The sequence below is a fragment of the Balaenoptera acutorostrata genome, chromosome 1 (assembly GCF_949987535.1).
Source record: "Balaenoptera acutorostrata chromosome 1, mBalAcu1.1, whole genome shotgun sequence".
NCBI classification, from domain to species: Eukaryota; Metazoa; Chordata; class Mammalia; order Artiodactyla; family Balaenopteridae; genus Balaenoptera; species Balaenoptera acutorostrata.
In genome coordinates this window covers 16,045,229-16,069,550 of record NC_080064.1, presented here as the reverse complement: position 1 = coordinate 16,069,550, position 24,322 = coordinate 16,045,229, and the positions used below count along the sequence as shown (strand labels likewise).

At 48.1% G+C, this 24,322-nt stretch overlaps 1 protein-coding gene across 2 annotated transcripts; it reads right to left on the bottom strand.

The window, feature by feature from the left end:
- Positions 1-321: 321 nt before the first annotated feature.
- PINK1 (PTEN induced kinase 1) lies at positions 322-15,776 on the bottom strand. 2 transcript variants are annotated; one of them, XM_057547163.1, is made up of 8 exons: positions 15,328-15,776; positions 9,910-10,191; positions 8,419-8,519; positions 4,976-5,158; positions 4,292-4,455; positions 3,207-3,334; positions 2,616-2,852; positions 322-1,774 (listed from the first exon to the last, which is right to left on the bottom strand). In XM_057547163.1, exons 1-8 carry the CDS (start codon positions 15,721-15,723, stop codon positions 1,517-1,519), a joined length of 1,749 nt encoding a protein of 582 aa, XP_057403146.1. In that variant the 5' UTR covers positions 15,724-15,776; the 3' UTR covers positions 322-1,516. The 2 variants fall into 2 exon arrangements, with proteins under 2 accessions (XP_057403146.1, XP_057403147.1); XM_057547164.1 differs by having other exon boundaries at positions 4,976-5,155.
- Positions 15,777-24,322: the final 8,546 nt, after the last annotated feature.

Genomic DNA, 24,322 nt, shown 5'->3' with positions numbered 1-24,322 from the left:
AAACAGTAAGTAAGTGGGCCTTTTTTTAGTTTTGCTGAAGACTGGAAATGACAGAGCTTCTAAACGTCACGGGATAAAATAAGGTTAATACAGGCCAGTGGGGAAATCACTGAAATGGGAAATCTAGGAAATCAACAGTGCTTGACTTTGTAACAGAATTACAGAACTGCTTGGTTGAAAAGAACCTTAAATTTTGTTCACCTTGCTTTAGGCAATAATTGTGTTCCTAAAAAGCATGTGTAAAGTTGTATATAAAATCCCTTCCCCGTTATTGATCGTTTCTTGTCTTTGTGGTATAAGAATCACTCTCAAAGCCAAGTATTCAGTTCCAGGCACATACATGTTCTGCAGTTGTAAATATGCATTTAATTCTTCACAATTCCTGTAAGAAACGCTAGTCAGAAGGGGAAAATCAGCAAGTTTAAAACACTGCCCTGTTAATTCCCATTTCATCAGTCATGTTAGCTCTGCTAGACTCAATTCAGTAGCTGGACGAGCTCCGTGGAGACGCTTCCGCCAGAGCACCCTCAGAGCTGTTCCAGGACGCGTGACTGAAGTGCAGAGGCTCCCGCATCTCGGGCCGGCCTTCAGCGTTTTTCACTCTGGTACCTGCATACCCTGACCTGTGCGAACGTTTGCCTCAGCGCAGGTAACACGCAGACTAACGTGGCACGCAGGTCTAACCCGCCTCAGCTCGGCCTCACCTGCTCGGTCACTGACTTTTCAGAGGTCTGTGAAGACAGGACACGAGCTTAAGGTGGGACTTTTTGGTCAGCAGCTTACACCCGAGTAGCCCCTCGCCTGGTACAGTGGGCTCATTCCTTTGGATTTGTACGCAGAGTCACATTTTTAGCGCTGATACACAAAGGGGCCTAGTGATTAGCCAGGGTTTCTTTTTAGAGTTAGTTAGGCCCTCTGAATTCGTCTAGACGAGGGGTTGGCAAACTTGGCCTGTGGGTCAGTCTGGCCTGCTGCCTGTTTTTTGTAGGCCTGCAAGCTAAGAACAGTTTTTACGTTTAAGTGGTTGAAAACAATTGAGACTATTTAGTGACATGTGAAATCCAAATCTCAATGTCCCTAAATGAAGCTTTATTCGGAAGCTGCCACACTGACTTGTTTACATATTTAAGGCTGCCTTTGCGCTGCAATGGCAGAGTTGAGGAACTGAGGAGCTGCAACAGCCTGAGTACTGGCCCTCTACAGACAAAGTTTGCCGACCTCTAGCTAGACCAGTTTCTTCATTTTAGAGGTAAGAGAACTTCAGTCCACACAGGTTATATGATGCATAAAGAATCACACTGCTTGAGCGAGTTAGTAGCTAGACTGTGAACTCAAGCTGTTCCTTCCGCTTGCCAAACCCGAGGCCTTCTCTCTGCCTGACTGGCCTGCCCTGCACCATCTTTTCTCCTGACCGACTCCCCCACCCCTCACCTAGGAGCCCCTCCCTCAGCATTCACAGACCATCACGACACAGATACTGGAAGTCCTTTTAGTAATTCACCAGCTACATCGGCTGTCACGGGGCCGCCCTCCACGAGCAGAGGAGGAGGGCTGCCTGACTCAGCGCTTCATACTCCAGGTTGGCCAGAAATAACATCTTCATTTTTGTTTCCACACAGTTCTTCTCTGCAAGCCTGCTGGCCAGCAGGGTGGCGGCTGATTGCTGGAGGAGCCAGCCGATCATCCTGTCTGGTTTCAGGTTCTTCAGGGCTAGAGTACGTTCACCCCAGAGGCTTAAATGAAGCACGTTAGCAGCCACTCGGGCAGATGGCCTCTGTAACAGGAAGGGAAGCTGATGCTTAGAACACCTGTGACAAAGTCTTCACCCACAGCCTGCTTTGTTAATGCATCCCTGATGCAGGGCCTTCCCTTCTCTGGCCCCGAGCAAATTCTTCTCCACCCTTCTCTCTCCTACAATACCCTGTACCCACCTGACACACACTCCCGGCTTTTCCATGGGTACAAATTGGTGGGGGGAGCGGGGGGCAGTGTGCATTGCTGGAAGAGCCTCCCCACCCTGGAAGGCCCAGGAGCCGTGTCTGGGGTGAGGGGAGTTGTCATGACTTAAAGACGGGCAGCAGCGAGCACCTACCGTGACCATGACAGCCTGCAGCACTTGGTGAGGGGTGAGGGGTAAGTGGTAGGACAGGAGTTTGAGCCCTGGTCTGTCCAGGCTGTTTCCACTAAACATGCCACCTCAACCGGACCTGCCACTCCAATTCAGGTTTCAAATATGTTAGCCTTTGTAGTAATTTCACAATGTCCAGATCTCTTAGGAGATGTCATCACATCTGTCTGATTAGATCTCAGCTGATTCTTTAAGCTACATCTTCATTACACGTTTCTTAAAACTGCATCTCTTTCCCTCTGAGTAACTTTAAGCAACTAAAACCAAGAGGAGTTGAACTGCTGGAATCCTGACTAATTTGGTGGCCAGCTCCCATACTCCTATCTATACGCAAGTCTACTTTGTATTCTCCTATACTTGGCCTTTACCTTTGTAAGACAGAGGTGCCACCTATCACTCTAGTGCTTTCCCAACCCTGACCTTTACTCTGGAACATGAACCGAGGTTTCCATCCACACAATCCCTGTAAACCTGGGGACGGCCTCACCTTGCTGGCATCTCGCTGGAGCAGTGACCTCACCAGCTGTCTCGCCTCCAGAGGCACCGACTCGGGCAGCGCTGGCAGCTGAGCTTCTTGGTAACTGCGGCTTTCAAGGTGGGCCCTGCCCTGACCGTAAAAGGGATTGGGGAGCCCGAAGATTTCGTAGGCGAGCGCTCCCACCGCCCAGGCATCAGCCTTGCTGTAGTCGATCACTGCCCTGGGGCCAGGGCAGGCTGTGGACACCTGTTCAGAAAGCAACCGGTGAGCAGTCATGCTGCTGGTACTTCTAAACTATTCATGCTCCTGCACAGCACCCGATTCACAGACTAATCTGAACTCTGTCCCAGGGAACCCAGAACCTGAGTGAACTGTAGCTCAGATGCAGGAGAATCTGCTCAGCTCTGCTTTGGGCTGATGACAAAACTCACATCTCCTGGAACATCAGACAGATCCAGATTTAAGCAAAGAGGCAAAGAGGCAGGGAAGGGACTTCTGATAAATTGTGGGTCAGAGAAGATCAAAGTGTCGAGTGAACAGTGAGGAGACCTGGTGGGAGAGGCTCTGCTGACGGCACCTGACACGCTCAGCAGGACTCACCTCGGGGGCCGTCAGGCAGCCGTTCCCACCACGGTCCGCACACCAACTGGTGAAAGGCAACCGCAGGCCGACGCGCTCGTCAGCCAGGCAGCAGCCGAAGTCTGTGATCACCAACCAGGGGCAGCCGTCTGCAGACAGACAGGCAGAGGTGAGTGGCCGAGCCTCTCCCCACCAACGCCCCCGCCCCGAGGTCCTATGTTTCCACTAAAGCCACCCTCTGGATGTGGGTACGAGGGGCTCACAGGGACTCCGTGTTGACCCAGGAGCCCAGGCCAGCAAGGCCTGGACAGCTGCCCACTCGCCGGAGAGCCGAGCGGGGCCAGCCACACAAGTACAGGTGTGCCTCTAGGAAATCAAGGTCCCCAGGCAAAGAACGGGATAAAATTTGGCTCAATCTAAATAATCGAGTAATTGGAGCTCTCCCAAGATTGAAGGAGCAGCTCTTGTTTTACTCATCAGGTGGTGCTGGCTCAAATGACCGCCAAGAGTCTTTGAACTTGAAACCTCAAATCCAAACCTAAAAAATAGGTGCGTTATGAATTAGTTATTTGTAAAAGGATTCATACAGACTTCCTTTAAAAAGCCAGTTCCTTAGAAATGCATATTTAATTATCTTTAACCTTCTAGTTCAAAACTGACCAGAGGTATGACTCTCTTTTACAGGATCCCCAGGCAAGTGGCCATCCAGCTTCACTTGAGTGCTTCCAGTGACGGGGAGCTCACTGCCAGGGGCAGCTGGGCTGACATTCAAGCAGTGCTCACTGTTTGAAAATTCTTTCTTATATTAAGCTAAAGTCTACCTCTCTTTCACTTTATTCAAGAAAATGTCCGCCACTGAGGTTTCTGTTCTGTAAGCGGACAACCGAACGGAACTTAGGAACCGTTCACCACCGCTCCGCGGCTCCTACACACACAGAGAACAAAAACCTCCATCTTGAAGGAGGGAGTGCTCATCTCCTGTGTACAGAGCTAAGACACAACAACTTAGAACATAAAAATCAAAAAAGACCCAAAGGCTCCTAAATGTCCCCAGGCCTAAAGTCCAGCGTGCCCTGGACCGCCTGGAGGTGCAGCGGGGCACCTACCTGCGTCCAGCTCCACGAGGACGTTGTCGGATTTCAGGTCTCTGTGTGCGACGCCCTGCTGCACCAGGTGAGCCACCCCTTCCAGGAGCTGCAGAGTCATCACGGTGGCCAGGCGGGGGCTCGGGCTGTGCCCACGAAGGTACTGGCGCAGGGTACAGGAGTAGCTGCCAGAGAGGGCGACAGGGCCTCGGCTACTGTGCACCAAGATCCCGAGCACCTTATTTCCTATTAGGGGGATGGCCTTTCCTTTTCTTCCTGAACTTTTTGATTTCTTTTTTCCCCAAGTATCCTTTCTGTTCCCACCCACCATCTTGAAATTAGAAAGTAAGAACTGAGGCCTCACATATTAAAAGTAACAGTACAGATACTTGTTTCCTTAAAAACCCATACGGCAATGCCAGGGGTGCAGGGACGGAGGAAGGAGCAGTTTATGTTAAGAAACCAGGTAAGGTGAGCACAGAGGGGGCAACAGTCAAAGGTACTAACAGCACTAGGGGGAAAAAAGTATGTTCTGACTCAACACATGTTTCTGTTTTCATGAAAAGTTGTCCTACAGGGAAACTGCTCCACAGGGCAGACACGCCCTCAGCCTGGCCTCCCAGAGGGCGGGGATCCCTCTTCCCTGCAACCCCGGGCTCCAGGCACACCGCTCACTACGGGTCCTGCCACACCCCTGCCACTTACTTCTTCATGACAAGGAAGAGTGTCCGCCCGTGGCCCAGGCCTTCGGGGTGAAGGCGCGGGGGCAGCACGTCAGGGTAGTCGAGCAGGGCCCCTGGCAGCAGTGGCACAGACGATGTGAAGGCGCGGAAGACGCGGATGACGTTGGGGTGTGCGGCCAGCTGCTTGGGACCCCCCTTGGATCTTCTTTTTCAGCCAAGTGGGACAAACATGAGGCCAGTAGCAGATATGACACTTGGAAATATATAACGGTCTAAGGCCACATTCAATACTGACATGCATTTATGCGCCCAGTTCCTCATATCAACTCTGCCCCAGGTGCAAAGCCTGGTTTTAGAAGGAAAAGCCACCATGACTCATTGCATTCAGTGACTCCACCAGCCCGTCCACTGTCCATCCATCCCAGGTGGCAGAACACAGTGTAGGAGACCCTGGAATCGGACTGCCTGGGATTGAATCCCACCCCTGCCACTCCAAGTCCTTGGCCAAGTTGCTTAACTTCTCTGGGCTCAGTCTCAATGCAAAAGGGGGATAAGGTGGTAACATGCCTCATGAAGTTGTTAATGCTTGTAAAGGACCTAGAATCTCCTCGATTCCAAGTTCTAGCATAACACTTGGCATGGAGTATGAGCTCAATAAACCTTTGAGTGAATGGATACACATGCAGTTCATAGTAGAGATGTCACCTGCTGCCACGCCCACACCTACCGCTCAGACACAATGGCCACGTTCGGGACGGCATGACCAGGGCTGCAAAACCACCTGCTGTGTACCAGCCCTGCCCCTGGCTCAGAGCTGCTGGGACTAAGGGTAAGCACCTACCCCAAGGGCAACAAGCCTGCAGTCATGTCTGAGGCCCAGTGGCTGGCAGGAAAAGGGGAGAGTCTCTCTTTGTGGAGTGAGTGAGTGAGTGCAGAAACGTGGCAGTAACTGGGCAGTCAGCAAAGGAGCTGAGGGTGAAAGGATGCTGTTACAGAGCAGGACCCTATGGGGCCTTCCCCCGAATCCTCTGCCTTAGCTCCTCTCCGAAGTACCTGGATGACAGTATGTGATGCACATTCCTGAGCTGTTTTACAGATGTGACAACCCCCCCCCCATATGGAAGACGCTAACTACGTGATGACCACAGGCTCACGGCCCCCAGACCTACCGGCGCCTGAGGATCGATAATGTGAACCCGTGACACCGCCCTGCCACCTCACCATCAGCCAGTCAGAGAACTGTGCACGAGCCACTCACACACCCTGTGACCCCCTCCCCTCCCCTTTAAAATCGCTTTGCTGAAACCCTTGGGGGTGTTTGGGGGTTTTTTGGGCATGAGCCATCCTTCTCCTTGCGTGGCCCAGCAATAAATCTTTCTCTGCTCCAAACTCCGATGTTTCAGTATTGTTTGCCCTCACTGTGCTTTGGGCACATGAACTTGAGGCCTGAGGGAAGCCAGAGGTGTAGCCATGGGTAGGAAATAAGGACGCTGGGTGGCAGAGGAGGAGGAGGGAGCAGAAGCCCAGAGACATCAAGACAACACAGAGAGTTCGACACATGCCCTGTCCTCAGAGCTGCCTCAGTTCCGAGCTTTGAAGCCAGTCCACCGTGTGGCCTTGTACAGCTCCTCTGGACTCCACCCAAATGGGCCCCTGTCCTAAGCGATCAAAGGAATCAAAGCATTGTTCCTAGCCTGGGGCCATTAAGGCCAGTGGGAGAATCACGATCACAGCACAAGGCTGTCAGTGCCACAGTGGGAAAGTGCTGCCTGGTTGACACGAGAGCCCAGAGGAAGCGTGCGGCTGTGCTGGGGAGGCGTGTGTGTGTGTATAGAACTGGAGCGGGACTGGAGTGTGTGTGTATAGAACTGGAGCAGGACGTGTGTGTGTGTGTGTGTGTGTGTGTGCAGGACGTGTGTGTGTGTGTGTGTGTGTGTGTGTGTGTGTGTGTGGGGCTGTGGTGGGGGTCTAACTGCACACACAAGAGGCCTGTGTGCATCTGGGGAGGGCATATGAATTCACCATGGTGGAGCATAGGGTGTAAACGGGAGACGATCAGAAATCAGGTGGGAGAAGCAGCCACAGGAGCAGATCACGAGGGCTGAGTCTGAGGTCCCCAGATGAGCAAAGGCTAGGAAGAAATCCACCCAGTGCTCTCAGGGTCTCGGAGTCTTTCTCCTGAGACAGAGTTGATGTCATCAGTACTTTAGGTAACAGACCTTCTGCCATATTCATCTAATCATTCCACAGACATTCACTGAGCTGTTGGGTGTACACAGTAAACAAACACAAAAGCCCTGCCCTCAGAGAGTGCAGCCGGAGAGACGATGAATAAATAGACAAAGACATCTATGATTTAAGAACAGATGGAGATAAACACTGTGAAAAAACTAAAGTGGGTAGAAGTCTGCAGAGCGACAGGTCTGCACGGCAGCACCATGTCAGCTGGCTGACGCTTCCACCACAAAAGGAAGCACCAGAGGATAAACTTAGCCCCTAGGAAGCAGCTGACACCCACCCTTCCCTACAAAGGAAGCCGGAGAAGAGGAGGACAGGGCTAAGCCCCCCAAGCAGCTACTTCCCTAGGCCTGCACCGACCCTCAGTCACACTAGAGCCTTCCAAGCCCTGGAAGGGGTCTTCCATATATGTTTCCTTAAGTCCCCATTTCCACCTTCCTGCTTCTGATCTACAGACCAACCCTCTAGTAAGTCACCAAAAACGCAGCGGGCCACCTCTTCCTGGTGGTCTACAAATATTAAAGGGAGCACAGCGTCTCCTCTGGCACAAGTATTATCTTTTACAACCTGTGGGTTTGCAAAGCCAAGGTGAGCTTAGGCTGCCATCCAGACTCTTCCCTCTGTGGAGGGAGCCTCTTTTCCTACTTCTTTGCCTAGCTAATGGCTATCCATCTTCCAAGAGGCAGAACTGTCCCTTCAAGAGGCCTTTCTGAATGGCCCCGAACCCCTGCAACACACACACCTCTGGGCTCCCTTAGCACCTGAGCGTACGCCATTCTAGCACTTACCATGCTAGACTCTGCTCCCGACTTCTCAGGCTCCTCTGTCACATGGAGAACAGGCCATTAAAAATAAAATCTCTTGGCACTATCGGGTCACGGCAGCTATTCGTGAAGTGAGTGTTGCCTCCGCTGGGGACAGAGGTCGATTTGTTTCTACCTGGGAATTACTTAGGAATCAGAAACCAGATCCATTTTCCATCGTTCTGAACTGGGCAGCTTTGGACGGCCTTCTCTCCCTACTCCAGCGTGAGTCAGCCACCTGCATCTTCCACCGGAGTCAGACCGTCTACAATCTTTCCCGATTATCCACCAACTGAAAATCCATCACTGACTACATCATTCAGTGAGACTTTATCATCTACTGTGTGTCGTGTCAGACACTGTGCTGAGTGCTGAGGGCACAGGTGGGGATTCTGCTCTGTGTGGTGGGCAGATGGGTGCTTACCTGTGAGTGACCGCTCCATACTCCCCGGCCAAGGCCACTCGGCTGGCTGGGACGAGCTCCCGGCTCATTGTGCTGAAGATGGCTTCGCTGGATGAGCCCGCCTGGAACACAGCCATAATGGATCCAGGGTTACACAGGCCCAAGCAAGTCCAGGCCCTCCTTATAATCTGGACCAGGACGGTACTGCCTAGAATTGGCTTTGACCTTCAAGCTAAGATAACCTCTCTGAAGTGGGAAGCCAAGCTGAGTCTCTCCTGGGAGAGAGAGGGCAGAGATGCCATCCACGCCAGCCCAGAGGACGCTTCCTACACCTCACACTCTTTGGCAGCTCAGGTGCCCACGGCAGGAGGAGATGTCAAGATGATCAAGGCAGGGACCCTTCTTCCTGCCACAGGTGCCTCCGGTCACCACCAGGCTCAAACCTGACCACCGAGCACTAGCGCGCACCCGCGCAGGCTCCCTTCAGCAGACAGGCCCAGCCCGACAAGCCCCCGCTGGATAAACTCGTGCCGAATCACGGAACAGCCCTCTTCATCACCCGGTAAAAAACAAAAAACAAGGAAAAGCACCCTATTTTCCTCATTTCATTATGAACAGCTCTCAGGACTTGTGAAACCTGTCAAGAATCCTTTAAGAATCAAGTCTTTTAGCTTTTGTAAATGCATTTGCTGTCGTGCCCCAACCAGTGGGAGTTTTGATACTAAGACTGGATATTTCCTAGGCTGAGGATTTGGCTACTTGCTAGCTATTAGCCCAGCGTGGAAGTATAGTCTAATAACCTCCATTCCCCAAATCGAAACCTGAACCTGCATCCTTCAGTGTCCAGCATGAGCTGTGTGGCTGTGTCCCACCTTAGCCTTGGAAAGACGCTCTGGGCAGGAGGAAACGCATCAGGTCTTGATGAATTTCCTAACCTCTCCTCCCACCCCCCATGTAATGGCAAGATAAATTACTCTAAATGGACAGAAGTCTTTGTTTTCAGGTGGGAAAAATACTCAATTTCCCAAAGTCTCGAGTTCTGCAAGAGTTGAGAGTAGAGAGGCGACAAGCCAGCCTTGGGTCTGCAGGGGCGGTGGGAGGTGTGCGGCCCCTCGTGCCCAGTGTGGCAGGTCAGGGAGAGAGAGGCCAGTGCAGACTGCAGCCCTGAAATTAACTGATCGGCCTGGACGCTTTAGGCACTTGCTACTCGGTGTGGCTCACGGCCCAGCAGCGTGGGCATCGCCTGGGAGCTCGTTAGGGAGGGGGAGTCTCAGGCTCCACCCCACAGCAGCTGCCCACAATGTGCCTTCTGACCTGACCCCAGGTGATGCATGGACATATTACAGTCTGAGACACGCTGCTTCAGACTCTTGTGCAAGAGCGTGAGGCACCTGTACCGTGGAGAATCTGTGTTGTTTCCTATTTACTGCCTGGGAAAAAGCGCCATGAGGTTCCCCCAAGATCGGCATTTTGAGAAACGCCGGCTTTAAAGATGGAAGGCCCCACCCTTACCGAGATATTCCACATCATCTTGATGGCCAAGGGAAAGGCAGGGGCCAGTGGGGCTTGCTCCTCTTCTCGTGGAACGATCTCTGGGCCTCTCCCTGGAAGAAGCCCGATGCTCCCTGCCACCTGCTGGTCCTGGGGCAACACAGGCATGGTGGCCTCGTAGACAGCGGCACTGCAGCCCTTGCCAATGGACTTCCCGATCAGATACTCCTCCAGCCGGAAACCCTGCCAGCGTCTAGCGTCCAGTGGGTCAGGGAGCAGCTTGTTTTTCTGGGTGAAAACTGCCTGTGAAGAAAAAAAGCAGGCACCGTGAGCCAGGGAGCCCAGTAAGGCTTCAGTGAAGGGATGGGGAGGTACAGTGAGGCGAGCTCTTCACTGACAAGACAAAGAGCCAATAAAAACACAACCAAGTTGGGTTTCACTGCTCGTCCTGGGCTCAGGCCATCCTGCTTTCTCTCTCATTACTCAGAATAATTTTTCTCGAAGTGTCACTTCATTGCAGTCACCGAGACAGCCCAACACAGAACATCATGAATTAGTTAAGAGGTCAGAACTCTCAAACTCTGCAGCTGGCATATCACTCCTTTGCTGCCTGTCAAGCTCCCAGCACAAGCTTGGAGGTTTCTGATTACGGAGACGGCTCCTTCTGCAAAGACCTCGGCAGGCAGGTATTGGATGGTTCCCAAGAACTGTGTATGGGCAGAAGCCTGTGGTCAGCAGCCACCCCTCCCACTTGTGAATGACCTCAGACTGCTTTTGCAGGCAAGGGGGTAAAATCAGGGGGCTCCCTGGAGCTGAGTCACCAGGTCCTGTTGTTGGGCTGCACCCCACAGGCCTGCAAGCCTTGTATCTGCCCAGCCTTGAGACGACTGAAGAGCCTGGAGACAGTGACAAAGACATCAATGGTTTATTGGATGCGGCATCTTACACGTCTGCAGCATAAGGTCCTGGAGCAACATCCCAACGTGTGTGGCAGACAGCAGGCAGGACACGGTGGCAATCTTCACTAATCTTCACTAGTTGGGGGGGGAAGGAGGCTACCATTTATAGGGAAATTGGTATCAGGTTGGCTCATCAGTTACCAGGGAAACCGGCGGCTGGGGCACGTCCCTCACAGCCCCTCAGGTTAATGACCATCACAAGGGCAGATGTTTCCCTTTAATAAACTAGCAGGTGGAACTGTTTTGGCCTAAGGCTTAGAACAATCACTAGCTGGGGCAGGGGGCAAGCACCTTCCTGTGAGTAGGATGTAAGTGAAGCAGGGACTGGTCCAGCAGGGGATGTACAGAGAGCAAGAGGACGGCCATCTTGAGTGGCCTGACCATACATCTGTCTTCCTGTCTCTACCTCTTAGGAATCTGGTGGGCCATTCTGTTTGCAGAAAGGAAACAAGAATACAAGAGTTCTGATGGACATAGATGGAAACGCAGGTGCTGTGGGGATGCACTGGGATAGAGGCTACTTCCCCCAAATTGGGGTTCTTGCCTACTTCAGGCAGGTGACATCATTTCTCCAGTCACCCAAACTCTGCCTTCCCCCTCAAATCTCATCTGATCTGCTGATCCCCCCCTTTTCACGGTTAGTCACTCAGCTCCAGACTCTCCCACTCACGTCCTCCCTTCACCTGCTTCTGAGCCGGATGAAACCACACTGCTTTCACATGTCACTCATCAGGTTCAAGAACCTGATAGGTTATTCAGTACCTTGTCCTGGTACTTCCTACATGGGAAAATTGTTCTGCAGGCTGGTCTGCACTGGCCGTACTGGTCTCTCACATGCCTCTCCCTGAACCTTTGCTCAAACTATTCCCCTCCCCCGCCCCCTATTTCTACTGTCTTCACTCTACCTGCTCATCCTTACTCATCCATCAAGTCCCAACTCAAGCTCCTGCTTCCCCATAACCAGTCCTGACAACCCAGCCCACAGCAACCTTTCCTTCTGGAGGATTCCTAAAGCACCGAGAACCTATGAGCTAATACACCTCGTATGATAACTTCTAATGTTTTTAAAAAATGAAAGTCTGTCTTGCCTTGCCAACTAGCTTCTAAGCTCTGTGGAGTGGAAGCAATATCTTGTAGAGTAATCCTTTAGCAACCATGATTTTGAGAATGAGATACATGTTTTAAAACTTTTAATTTTGAAATAATTATAGACTCACAGGAAGCAGCAAAAAAAAAAAAAGTACAAAATATCCTGTGTACCCTTCACCCAGTTTCCCACAAGTGACATCTTATAAAGCACTAGTACAAAGCCCAGGAAAGTGACAACATACACTACTGTTAACTAGACTACAGATCTTACTCAGTTTTCACTTTTTTTTTTTTTTTTGGCTGCGCGGCAAGCGGGTTCTTAGCTCCCCGACTAGGGATGGAACACGCGCCCTCTGCGGCGGATGCGCGGAGTCTTAACCACTGGACCACCAGGGAAGTCCCTCACCATCTTTTCTGAGCTGCATTCTTTCGTTTGTGCGCGTGCGTGTAACTCTATGCAATTTTATCCCCCGTAGATACATGCAATCACCACCACAATCAAGACAGAGGAGTGTTCCGTCGCCACAGAAGAACTCCTCTGTGCCACCTCTTTGTATTTGGGCCACCCCTACCCGTCCCAGTCCCCTGGCAACCAGTGATCTGTTCTCCATCTCCACAGTTTTGTCATTTCAAGACTGTTATATAAATAGAATCGCACAGGATGTAACCTTTTGGAACTGACTTTTTTTCACTAAGCATAATGCCCTTGAGGTTCATTTAGGTTGTTACCTATCGATGGTTGACTCCTTGTTATTGCTTAGTATTCCACTGTATGGCTGTACCAGGGTTTGTTTAACAATTCACCTGCTGAAGGATGTTTGGGTTTTTAATATTTTGCTATTATGAATGATGCTGCCATGAACATCTGTGTACAGGGTTTAAAAATTCTTAAGAATTGTGGTAAAATACACGTAACAAAATTGGCCATTTTAACCATTTTAAGTGTACAGTTCAGTGGCATTAAGTACAGTCACACTGTTGTATAACCATCACCACCATCCATCTCCAGAACTTTTTTCATCTTGCAAAACTGGAATTCTATACCAATAAACAGTGACTCCCCAGCCCCTCTCCCCAGCCCTTGTTCACTTTTCATCTCTATGAATTTGACTAAATACCTCATATAAGTGGACTCATACAGTATTTGTCTTTTTGTGACTGGCTTATATCACTTAGCATAATATCCTCAAGTTCCTCCATGTTGTTGCATGTGTCAGAATTTCCTTTCTTTTTAAGGCTGAATAATATTCCATTGTATGTATATAGCACATTTTGCTTATTTTTCACCCACTGACGGACACTTGGGTTGCTTCCACCTTTTGACTACTCTGAATGATGCTATGAACATAGGTGTACAAGTATCTGTTCAAGTCCCTGCTTTCAATTCTTTTGAATATATACTCAGAAGTGGAATTGCTGGTATATGATAATTCTATTTTTAATTTTTGGGGGGAACTGCCATACTGTTTTCCATAGCAGTTACTCATGTACAGGTTTTTGTGTGAACATAAGTTTTCATTTCTCTGGGTCAATGCCCAAGACTGCAATGGCTGGGTCATACAACGAATACATGTTTAGCTTTGTTAAGAAACTGCCGACTATTTTCCAGAGTGGCTGCACCATTTTATATTCTCACCATTAGTCCGGTTTCTCTGCATCCTCACAGGCATTTGCTACTATCACTAATTTTAAAATTTTAGCTGTTCTAATAAGTATGCAGAGATATCACATTGTATTTTTAACTTGCATTTCCCTAATGGCTAGTGACGTTGAACATCTTTTCATATGCTTATTTGGCATCTGTATCTCCTCTTGGTGAAATATATATTCATGTCTTTTGCCTATTTTATATAGGTTCCCCCCCGCCCCCCCAAATGCTTTCCAAATGCATCTAAAGCCACTGGTCAGTGTTCTACGCCAGTATGACACCATACAGAATTTTAGCACTAGAGTTGCCAGATCTGGTGATTTTCTTTCAAAAGAAGTCAAATGCCCGAATTTTTAAAATTAATTGGCAACTAATTAAAAATTTTAAGTCACAGAAAGGTGAAGTGTGAGGAAAGGACATGGAGGATGGTAAGCTTAGGGGGTCAAGCTCCTCAGTTTAAAAACAGCCTCCTTAATTTTAAGTAGGATTTGTCAAGTTGGCTGCCCTTGGCTTCTGCCAGTTGAGCTGTAGCAAAAGACAAGTACAGAGGCTGGGGACTAGGTCAGGTGTCACCTGTTGCCCCAAAGGGGACAGAGTGCAAACGTGAGACACTCTGGTGACGAGTAACACGAACTGGGCTGAAAACCAGGAAACATGGGAGACACTGCTTGGTTTTCAACCAGCTGTGTCCTTGGGCAAGTCACCCCACCTTCCACAACCTCAGCGCTAAGCTGTGAAACGCAGGGGCTGTACTAACTCAGTGAGTGTTTCCAAACCCCAGGAAGAATGGCCTCCCTGGAAGAGGAGGGAATCCTGCCAGCAAATGGTCTTCAGACTTGAACTCAACAATGGTTCTTCCCTGGGTGTCCACCCTGCCCACCTACCCTGCAGATTTTGGACTTGCCAGCCTCCAGAACGGCAGAGCCAATTCCTTCAAATAAATCTCCCTTTTTATAAACACATCCTACTGGCTCTGTTTCTCTGAAGAAATACAGATTTTGGTTGAGCAGAAACAGAATTCTCTGAGCTATTTTAAACATTTAAAAAGCCTACGAACCCCTATGTATCTAGTCACCTCTGATAACTCTATCCAGGTTAACTAAAACCCATTAGGTCTGCTGTTTTCTCCTGCTGTTCTTGCTTTTTACTGTGGCTTCAGTTATGTCACTAATTGGCTAAACTGGATGCAGCCTGGCTGGCACAGTGGTTTAAGGGCACAGGCTCTGGAAAGTCAGGCATGGGGCACTGCCCTTTATTAGCTGTGTGACTTCAGCAAGTTACTTCACCTTTCACCTCTCTGAGTATGTTTCCTCATCCATAAATTGTGGATGACAGCTACCTCAGGAATAGAAGTGTTATTATGATTTAGTTGTCCTTAAATTTTAGAAAATTTATGGAAAGTCACTGGCCTCGGTGCAAGAGGAGCTATAATTAACATATCTTTCAAAACATGCTGAGGAAGGGAAGACAGTAAAACAAAAGTGAGGTCCTGGCCGGGTATGAGGAGATCAGTAACAAAGAAAATGAGCCTTAACCGATGACTGCCAAGAAATTCCAGCTCCGACAAGATAAACCTTGACCCAGGGCCCCAAATCAGTACATGCTTCCCAGCCCCGCCCCTCACCACACCCACACCTGGCCCCGCCCCTCACCCAACTCGGGACCCGCCCACGCGCTTAGCCCCGCCCCCCGCCTGACTCCGGCCCGCCTCTGCTCCGGCCCCCGCCCGCAACCAGCGCTCACCTGGATCTCATCACAGGCCGAGGCCGCCCGCCGGCCCTCCGCTTGCTTCTCCTCGATGAGACCCAGCCCCAGCCCGAAGGCCAGAAAGACGGCCCGGCCGCAAGGGCCCGCGCCGCCCCGGGGCCGCCCCACGAACTGCCTCTGGAGCCGCGCCGCCAGCCCGGCCACCGACTGGCGGAAGAAGCGGTAGCGGCCGGGGAGCCCGAGCCCGAGCCTGCGCGGCTCCGCGCCGGGTCCCGCGGCCTGGCCCGGGCGCTCCCCGCGACCCCAGCCCGCCGCGGGGCCCGGCCGCTCCGGTCGCCCCCAGCCGTAGGTCGGGCCAGGCTTGGCCGTGAAGCGCAGTAGCAGCGCTCGGCCCAGCTGCAGGCCCCGGCCCAGCGCCTGTCGCACCGCCATGGTCTCCCCGGAGCCGCAGGCGTCGGTGACGCCGGGCGAAACAACAAACTTCGGGGCGGTGCCTCTGCGCAGGCGCGGTCGCTAATGGGCGGGGCCGCCACTCTGGAGGTTTCCTGGCTGGGCGCGCGAGGGCGCTGTGCGCGCACTTGCGCGGCGGGTAGTTTCTAGCGCTTTTGTACCCAGGGTCTAGGAGTCGCGTGTCAGGGTGGTCCTCAGTGTGAACATCGCTGGTTCTGGGCAAAATCGAATAATTAAGAAAGGAAACATATTTATTATCATCCACCGTGCCAGACTCTTTACATTTGTTAATTTTCCCACCAATGAGATAGGAATGTCATATTTATAGATACGAAAACAGGAATGGAGAGGGCAGTGAGGGTCCCAGGTCGTATGTGTCAGAGCTGAGGTTAAAGTTCACGTTGCCCTGATTGTTGGGTCCTTGTCTCCCAGTGCCCTTAGGCTCCTCTCAACAAGCCCACGGTCCCTGCTCGCTTCTTAGGACCCCAAGAGAAATCGCACCCAAAGGCCACATTTTTCAGATTAGTGAACTGAGTCCCCGAGACGTAGAGCGACTTGCCCAATGTCCCACAGCTTGTTAGTGGCAGAGCCCTGTAACCCAAAGCTGCTGTTAGAAATGGCCGATAAAGGGATTCGCACTGATTTCTTTTTTCTTGCCTTTTTTTAAATGGGAATTTTCAAACACACAATATTGGAATAGTATAGTGAACCCCATGTACCCATTATCAGCTTCAACAATTCTCAACAACTGGCCGTTATTTTATTCATCTATGCATACCTCCCTATGCCCCATTCCCCCAACTTTAAAGTAAATCCCAGACATCGTATTGTAATGACTTTATATTATAAATACCTAAATATCTATTGCTAAGTGATAACTCTTTTAAAGAAAACATAAACATATTATTATCACCTCTGAAAATATTAACATTAGCTCCATAATATCATTTACTATCCAGTCAATATTCAGATTTCCCTGTTGTTTTGTCTTATTTTACAGTTATTCAAATTGGGATCCAGACAAGGTCTACATGATTTATTTGGTCAGTGGGTTATTCTTTAACAAGGGACTATGCCTTCCCCAGGCTAAGGAGGTATATTGTGTGGTGCTGCCATTTAAAAAACATTGCTGTAATCATGGGTACCTCTATTCTCTCTCTTTTTTTTTTTTTAATTTTTATTTATTTAATTTATTTATTTATGGATGTGTTGGGTCTTCGTTTCTGTGCGAGGGCTTTCTCTAGTTGTGGCAAGCGGGGGCCACTCTTCATCGCGGTGCGCGGGCCTCTCACTGTCGCGGCCTCTCTTGTTGCGGAGCACAGGCTCCAGACGTGCAGGCTCAGTAATTGTGGCTCGTGGGCCCAGTTGCTCTGCAGCATGTGGGATCGTCCCAGACCAGGGCTCGAACCCATGTCCCCTGCATTGGCAGGCAGATTCTCAACCACTGCGCCACCAGGGAAGCCCACCTCTATTCTCTTTACCCCTAAGGATAATTGTGGGTAAGAGGCCCTGGAAGAGATGTAGAATGTTTTTGTAGGTGTAGCCCTGTATCTCTGTGTGTGACAGGTGAGCTTCAGGGCAAGGAGACATTTATCTGGCCTGAGACCCACCTCAGCACTGCTTGGGTAGAAAGGCACAGCCTAATCCATTTATTTTTGGGCTCATTTGCAACGTTCAGCACAGCTCTTGTTCTGTGCTGTATAGTAAGTAGGGATAGGAGTAAACATGAATAAAAATAAGGCAACTGCAAAAAGATCCATCTTTGAATTGGTGAATTTAAACATATTGAAATATATATATATATATAAAGTGGGGAGCTGGTAATTTTACTTTTTATTTTATGTATGCATTTACCTATAGAAATGCATATATAGCTTCCCCAAGAATGTTTATAGCAACACTATTCCACATAGCGTAAAACTAGAAACAACTCAAATGGCCATCTGTAGTAGACTGGGTAAATTGTGGTATATTTACCCAGTGGAATAGTAAACAGCCATAAAAGTGTCTACAACTGTAGGCAACAACATGGATATATTTTATAAATATACTGATCAGTTAAAGAAGGCAAACATAAAAAGCAATAAATACTATGTGATTCCATTTATATAAAGCTCAAAGGCCAACAAAATTAATCTACAGCGTTAGAGGCTAGGATAGTGGTTGCCCTTGGAACGGTAGTTACTAGAAGGAGACTTGAAGAGGCTTTTGGAGTGTGGTGATGTTTTCTTTCCTAATCCGGGTATGTTCATGTCATGAAAATTTACCTAGATGTACACTTTGATTTGTGCAATTTTCTGTGTGTAATATTTCTGTAAACATTTTACATAAAGCTTTTTAACATAATGAAAGCTTTTTTGAAAAATTCAGTCTATCTTGTCTCTCCCCCCTTCCCTCTTCCCACTGGTAACCACTAGTTTGTTCTCTAAATCTGCAAGTCTGTTTCTTTCTTGTTATATTCACTAGTTTGTTTTATTTTTTTAGATTCCACATATAAGTGATATCATACAGTATTTGTCTTTCTCTGTGTGACTTATTTCACTAAGCATAATACCCTCCAAGTCCATCCATGTTGCTGCAAATGGCAACATTTCATTCTTTTTTTACGGTAGAGTAGTATTCCATTGTATATACATACCACATATTCTTTATCCACTCATCTGTTGATGGACACTTAGGGGTAGGGGATTAAGAGGTACAAACTATTATGTATAAAATAAATAAGCAAAAAGGGTATATTGTACAACACAGGGAATATAGACAATATTCTGTAATAACTATAAACTGAATATAACCTTTAAAAATTGTGACGCACTATGTTGTACAACTTACATAATATTGTACATCAACTATACTGCAATAAAAAATTTTAAAAATAGACACAAAAAAAGAAAAGGTGGAAGCAAATTTAAAAAATAAAATAAAATAAAGCATTTTGAGGGAATTCCCTGGCAGTCCAGCGGTTAGCACTCTGAGATTTCACTGCTGAGGGTCCGTATTCAATCCCTGGTCGGGGAACTAAGATCCTGCAAACTGCACAGCACGGCATGGCCAAAAAAAAAAAAGTTCAGTCTAACTCATTCATGATCTCAAATTTTTTTGAAAAATTAACTTAGTTTGAATAGTGTGATAAAGTTCACAGAATTTACTTAATTGTCTTTGCACTCAGTGGTTTCAAACAACAAATACAAATAAATTTTAATTTATTTATTTATTTATTTTTTGGCTGTGTTGGGTCTTCGTTTCTGTGCGAGGGCTTTCTCCAGTTGCGGCAAGCGGGGGCCACTCTTCATCGCGGTGCGCGGACCTCTCACTATCGCGGCCTCTCTTGTTTCGGAGCACAGGCTCCAGACGCGCAGGCTCAGTAGTTGTGGCTCGCGGGCCCAGTTGCTCCGCGGCACGTGGGATCTTCCCAGACCAGGGCTTGAACCCACGTACCCTCATTGGCAGGCTGATTCTCAACCACTGCGCCACCAGGGAAGCCCAACAAATACATTTTAATAATGAGCTTTTTTGTGTCATAGACCTTGAGTTGAACTTTGCTCTGCTGTAGCACACATCTCAGTCAGCCTTTTCCTGAATGAACAGAGGATGGGACTTTCCACTGTTTAAGGCCAGCCAACATTAGGGAGCATCTTCACTTTGATTCTTCTGATGATGGTGTGATAGAAAAGGCGGGACACCAAGAGAGAGCAAGCAAGAGGCTTCACACTCCTTCCTTCCTGCTTAAATATGAAATTAAGGGACATGTAAATAGCAGCTGTTGCTGGAGGGATCTTCAATTATCTGAAGAGTTCTGCTCCCAGGCTTGCTTGGCCATGGTGTGGACCCCTGGTTAGAGACAGGTGGCCAACTGTTTCAGCAGTTTGTGTGTTCTGATCTCTCCTATGGGGAGAAATAGCAGGCCTCTTGTCATATGCAATCATATTTATTTGGGAGAGACATTAATAAATAAGTAGATGGATTTCCTTCCAATTTATTTATAGAGGCACATGGAAATCAGATATTATCTTTAATTTTTTGATCGATCTCAGAGAATTTTAAATTACAGTTTTAAAATGTTCCATTGAAATTGTCCTTTGGAGAAAGGTAAGGAAGAGAAGGTTGGAGAAACTTCACACTCCAGTGACCACAGGCTCAACCATGGAAACTTAGTTGGGGCAAAGATCTCCTTTAAAGTTTAAATCTACCCATCTGCTGCGTGTCATTATCATTAATGTTTACTTTAATGTTTACTGAGAAGGAACAAGAAGTTCTCTGAGATATTTAATATTTTAATGAAAAGGATTTTCTTTACTCTCCTAGGAATGTAACCTTTTACCATAAGGCTTGTAACGACTATGCAGCTTATAAGACATTCACTAAAGGGACATTGCATTGATATTTTTGAGTTAAAGAGTGCAGTTGTTATTGGCTTTTGGGTTTGTTTCCCTAAGCTGCAAATAAACCTGCTGAACCTGTGATGCTTAATCTACCCACCTGTAGAAATGAAATCTCCAGGCTCATATTAATTAACTGTCCATTGTAGACAGTGCAGTTTCTTGTTCAACAGAGAGCACTGGACTCATTCATTTCTCCTTCTGTAGAAAAATCTAAGGTGCTTATGACATGTCTAAACCAAGCACAGTGAGAAGCTCAATTCTTCAGCAGACCTCTGTATAGAAAGGACAAGCAAAACAAAACAAAACAAAACAGAAAAAAAAACAAATGAAAGGGCAAGCAGGTGGATTTCTACACAGAGAAGCTTCCAGCAGGGATCACAGGGTTCCATGTTCTCCCTTCTCAGGGTAGAGATACAGCCTTATTGTGTGGGGCCCAGGGGCTACCTTTCGTAGGGATCACGGCCCTGATTCCACTGTCCTCATCTGTCCTCCTGAGAAGGAAGTCTTCCATGGTGGTACCATGTCTCAGGTCTCAGGGGAATCATCCTGAGTTTCTCCCATAATGGTATCCCATGCAGGTGAAGTCAGGGATATGGCATATGCTTTTCTGCTAAAATATGTTTATACTGCAGATTTAATATTCTGTCTGGGAGTCTCATTCATTCAGAGAATATTTATTAAACATCCAAGGCAGCCTTTACTATGCTCAGCCACAAGAATTAGAGGAGAATGGAAGGGGTTGCTGGAGAGGCCACAGGATTCTTTTCTGGTATACACTCTGCTCTGTGGCATCCTGTGTCTTCATTGTACCCTTTTCCCTCCAGGCAGCAAGACTGTATAGTTTTGATAAAGTGCATAATATTCCTAAGAAGCATCATTTAACCTTCCCCCAAAGGACATGGGGGTGAAAAAGGCTGATGCTAATGGAAAAATGGAAAAAGACAAGACTTAAAAAAGAGAACTGTTGAGGGCTGTTTGACCTTCCCTCGTGGACCATGTCCTTTGGCACCATTTCAATGCTCTTTGTCTCCTCCTGGCAGGAGACAGACACGTTTTCCCAGGGCAGCAACATCCTTTATCCACAGACCATTTCAGAAATGTTATCTGTAAATTGCCAGCAGAGGTGGAAGGGGTTTTTGCTAAAACTGTTGACAGAGCAAAGCTGCTGCCAGATCAAAATCCAGCTACTTGGAACTCCTGGGCTGTAGTTTTTGGAGGTTAGAATCCGACAACAGTGGGCAGAGAGTGAGATTTCATTGGGAAGAAGTGTCTCTGTTTTTCCTGGGCAAGATGGATGCAAATGTGGTGGTGATGGATTGTGGAGGTGTGGTGTTGTTGAGACATTCAGACAGTCTGTGGTTTATGCAGTCCGATAAGTTTGCTGCCCTGCGGTGATTATTCAAAGTACAAATATGGCTATGTCACCTGCTGCTTAAAATCCTTCACAGGCTCTTTGCCCTTGCCCATTGCTCTCAGGATAAAGCCTAAGCTCCTTAGCCTGGCAGAGAAGGTGCTTCACTCTTTGGCCCTAGCATCTTTCTTGCTGTTCCCCTTCCCTGCCCTTTGTGGTCCAGCAATACCGAATTACTTGCAGTTGTCCCAAGCATCATGCTGATCCCTCTGTCTTAATTTACCTCTTTGAAAGAATCCCCATTCACACTTGAGGTCACCTCCTCCAGGAAGCCTTCTTTGACCTTTCCTAGACTGGGCTAGATGCCCCTTCTCTGTCTCCCCTTCTAAACAGTCAGTTCTGTAAGGACAGGGATTGTGATTTTTAAACCTTAGATCCCCTAGCACCCAGCATGGGGCCTGCTGGATCTCCAGCCCTCCCAAGGGGGTGGAGAGAGGAAGGGGCTGGGCTATCTTTCAAACTCGCAATCACATGACTCACTCCACCTTCCCAGGGGTGAGCCAGAGGAGAAGTCAGAAGGAAACAACAGGAATGTCAAATAGCTCACTCCCCGCCCCCAACAGAATCAACTGCTGTGTTTGCTCTCTAGAATTTTGCTACATTATTGCTAAATGAACCTCCTTTCTACAAGCTTCTTTCTTTTATTCTTTCTGGTTTTTTAAAAATTAAAAAGTCTTTTAAATAAAAGTAATATGCATCCTTGGTTTAAAAAAAACAGTAACACTATATAGAGATGGGCTCATCATGAAAAGCAAACGGTCTCCTGTTCCAACTCCCTCTAAACCCAGAGGCATGCTATCTTACTCCTTTGGCTATTTCTTCTATGATTTCCTTCAGTTCTCCACTATCTCCTGATTTGGCAGACTGAGCTATTTAAGGCACAAAGCTGACCATGTCACCCCACCCCACCCCATCTGAAACTGATAGCTGCCCTTTGGAATAAGGTCAACTCCTTAACAGGGCCAACCAGGCCTGCTTCTTCTGGTCCTCCTGCCGCCCTTACCCACTTTTCTGTTTTCTTTTTTCCTGTCTATGTGCATTTTCAATTTTTACATCTTTAGAGTGACACCCCACCCCCCACCCCCGCACCCCATATCCATGGCTTTGTGGAATCCCTCCCCCTTAACTGTGGGCTGGACTTTAGTTACTTCTTCTAAGGAACAGAATTTGGCAAAAGTGATGGGATGTCACCTTCATGGTTAGGTTACCAAAAGACTCTGGCATCTGTCTTGCTCCCTCTTTTGCTCTCTTGCTTGCTTCTTCTGAGGGAAGCCAGCTGCTGTGTTGTAAACTGCCCTGTAGAGAGGTCCACGTGACAAGGAACTAAATGGTAACAGCAACAGCCCCTAGGAATCCTGCCAACAACCACACCTGTGAGCTCTGAAGTGGATCCTTCCCCAGTCGAGCCTTTGGATGAGCCTGCAGCCCCAGCTGACACCTTAACTATAGCCTTGTATGAAACCTTGAGATGACCTAGATTAGCCCAGAGTCCTGACCTGCAGGAACTGTGTGATAATAAATTTTTGTTGTCTCAAGCTGCTAAATTTTGGCATAATTTGTTATACAGAAATAGGTAACTAACACAATCATTATGCCATTTTTTTTTCCTGTTCAGTCATAGAACAGGAAACAGGTTTTTAATTTCCCCTCCCTTAACTTCCCCTTCCCATACCCCTTCAAAAACTATTTACGGACTAGGTGTTCCTTCCATGCCTGTTTCTGTGCTCATATAATTGTATAAAAAATACTGTGTGTGTGAGACTTATTAGGCCATTCCATTATTTATTCTTGAACAGCATTTTCTGGCTTCATTTCTGACACAGGCACCCAAAGTACCCCTGGCATCCGTCAATCATAGTTGTGCCCTTCTCCCTCCCAAAAGGAAATCCTAAAGAATCTTGTAGTTTACATAAGCAATTAGCAGCAGCTGGCAAGAGCCACAGAAATATACATGCTTCTATTGGAATATGTCCATGGGAATCTGGGACTCAGCTTTAGAGTCCTAAAAAACACAGACAGCCCTGAACAATAGAGCATGTGCTGCTCTGAAATCACAGCCCTCAGAACAGCAGGACTGCAAAATGAAAGTGCTTTTATTTTAAACAAACATCCCAGCTTCTCTGCAGCCAAATGAGTGTCATTCTTCCAAGGGGACATCGTTCAAATAATTTCTGGAATCCTTCTTTGCAAATTGCCTTCCCCAGTCTGTTTCCATGAAGTATAAGAACACTGGGCTTCGTCCTCCAGACAGTCCTCATTCTTTGACCCTCCCCAAACCCCATTCCCTAAAGGGCTGACCCTTTTTGTGCCCTGGCTGAAATATCCCCTCCTCAGGGCTGCTCTGTGCATTCTCAGGCAAGCTCCACTCCTCCTGCAACCTGCCCCTGGAGCACTTTCTTCCCCTTGGGTGACCCTTGTCATGAAGTACTAGAATCATTTAGATGTCATTTGCCACAGGTAGACAGAACCCTGTGAGGGCAGGGATTTTATCTGTCTTATTTACTATTGTATCCCCAGGGTCAGGTCCCAGCCCTGCAACACAGTAGGCAGTCAATAAACAATTGTTAAATGAATGTAAAAGCCTGTTTGCAGAAATCAAATCCATCATCAAAGGACCCAAATTTGTCACCCTTAATAAAAGGAACAGGTGGCATGTATCAAGAGTTTGCTGAGGACCCAGCACTGGGCTCTCAATAGGGCATTATTTCCTTTGATCCACACGACAATGCTGTACACTGGGAACTGTCATCCCTGATTTACAGATGAGGAAATTGAGACTCAGAGCAAT

Coding starts and splice junctions, on each gene's coding strand:
- PINK1 (XM_057547163.1), bottom strand. CDS start 15,723: ATGGCGGTGCGACAGGCGCTGGGCCGGGGCCTGCAGCTGGGCCGAGCG. Junction 5,159..8,418: donor TATGGAGCGGTCACTCACAG/GTAAGCACCCAT, acceptor TGGCTGAAAAAG/AAGATCCAAGGGGGGTCCCA. Junction 4,456..4,975: donor CTCTTCCTTGTCATGAAGAA/GTAAGTGGCAGG, acceptor CCTCTCTGGCAG/CTACTCCTGTACCCTGCGCC.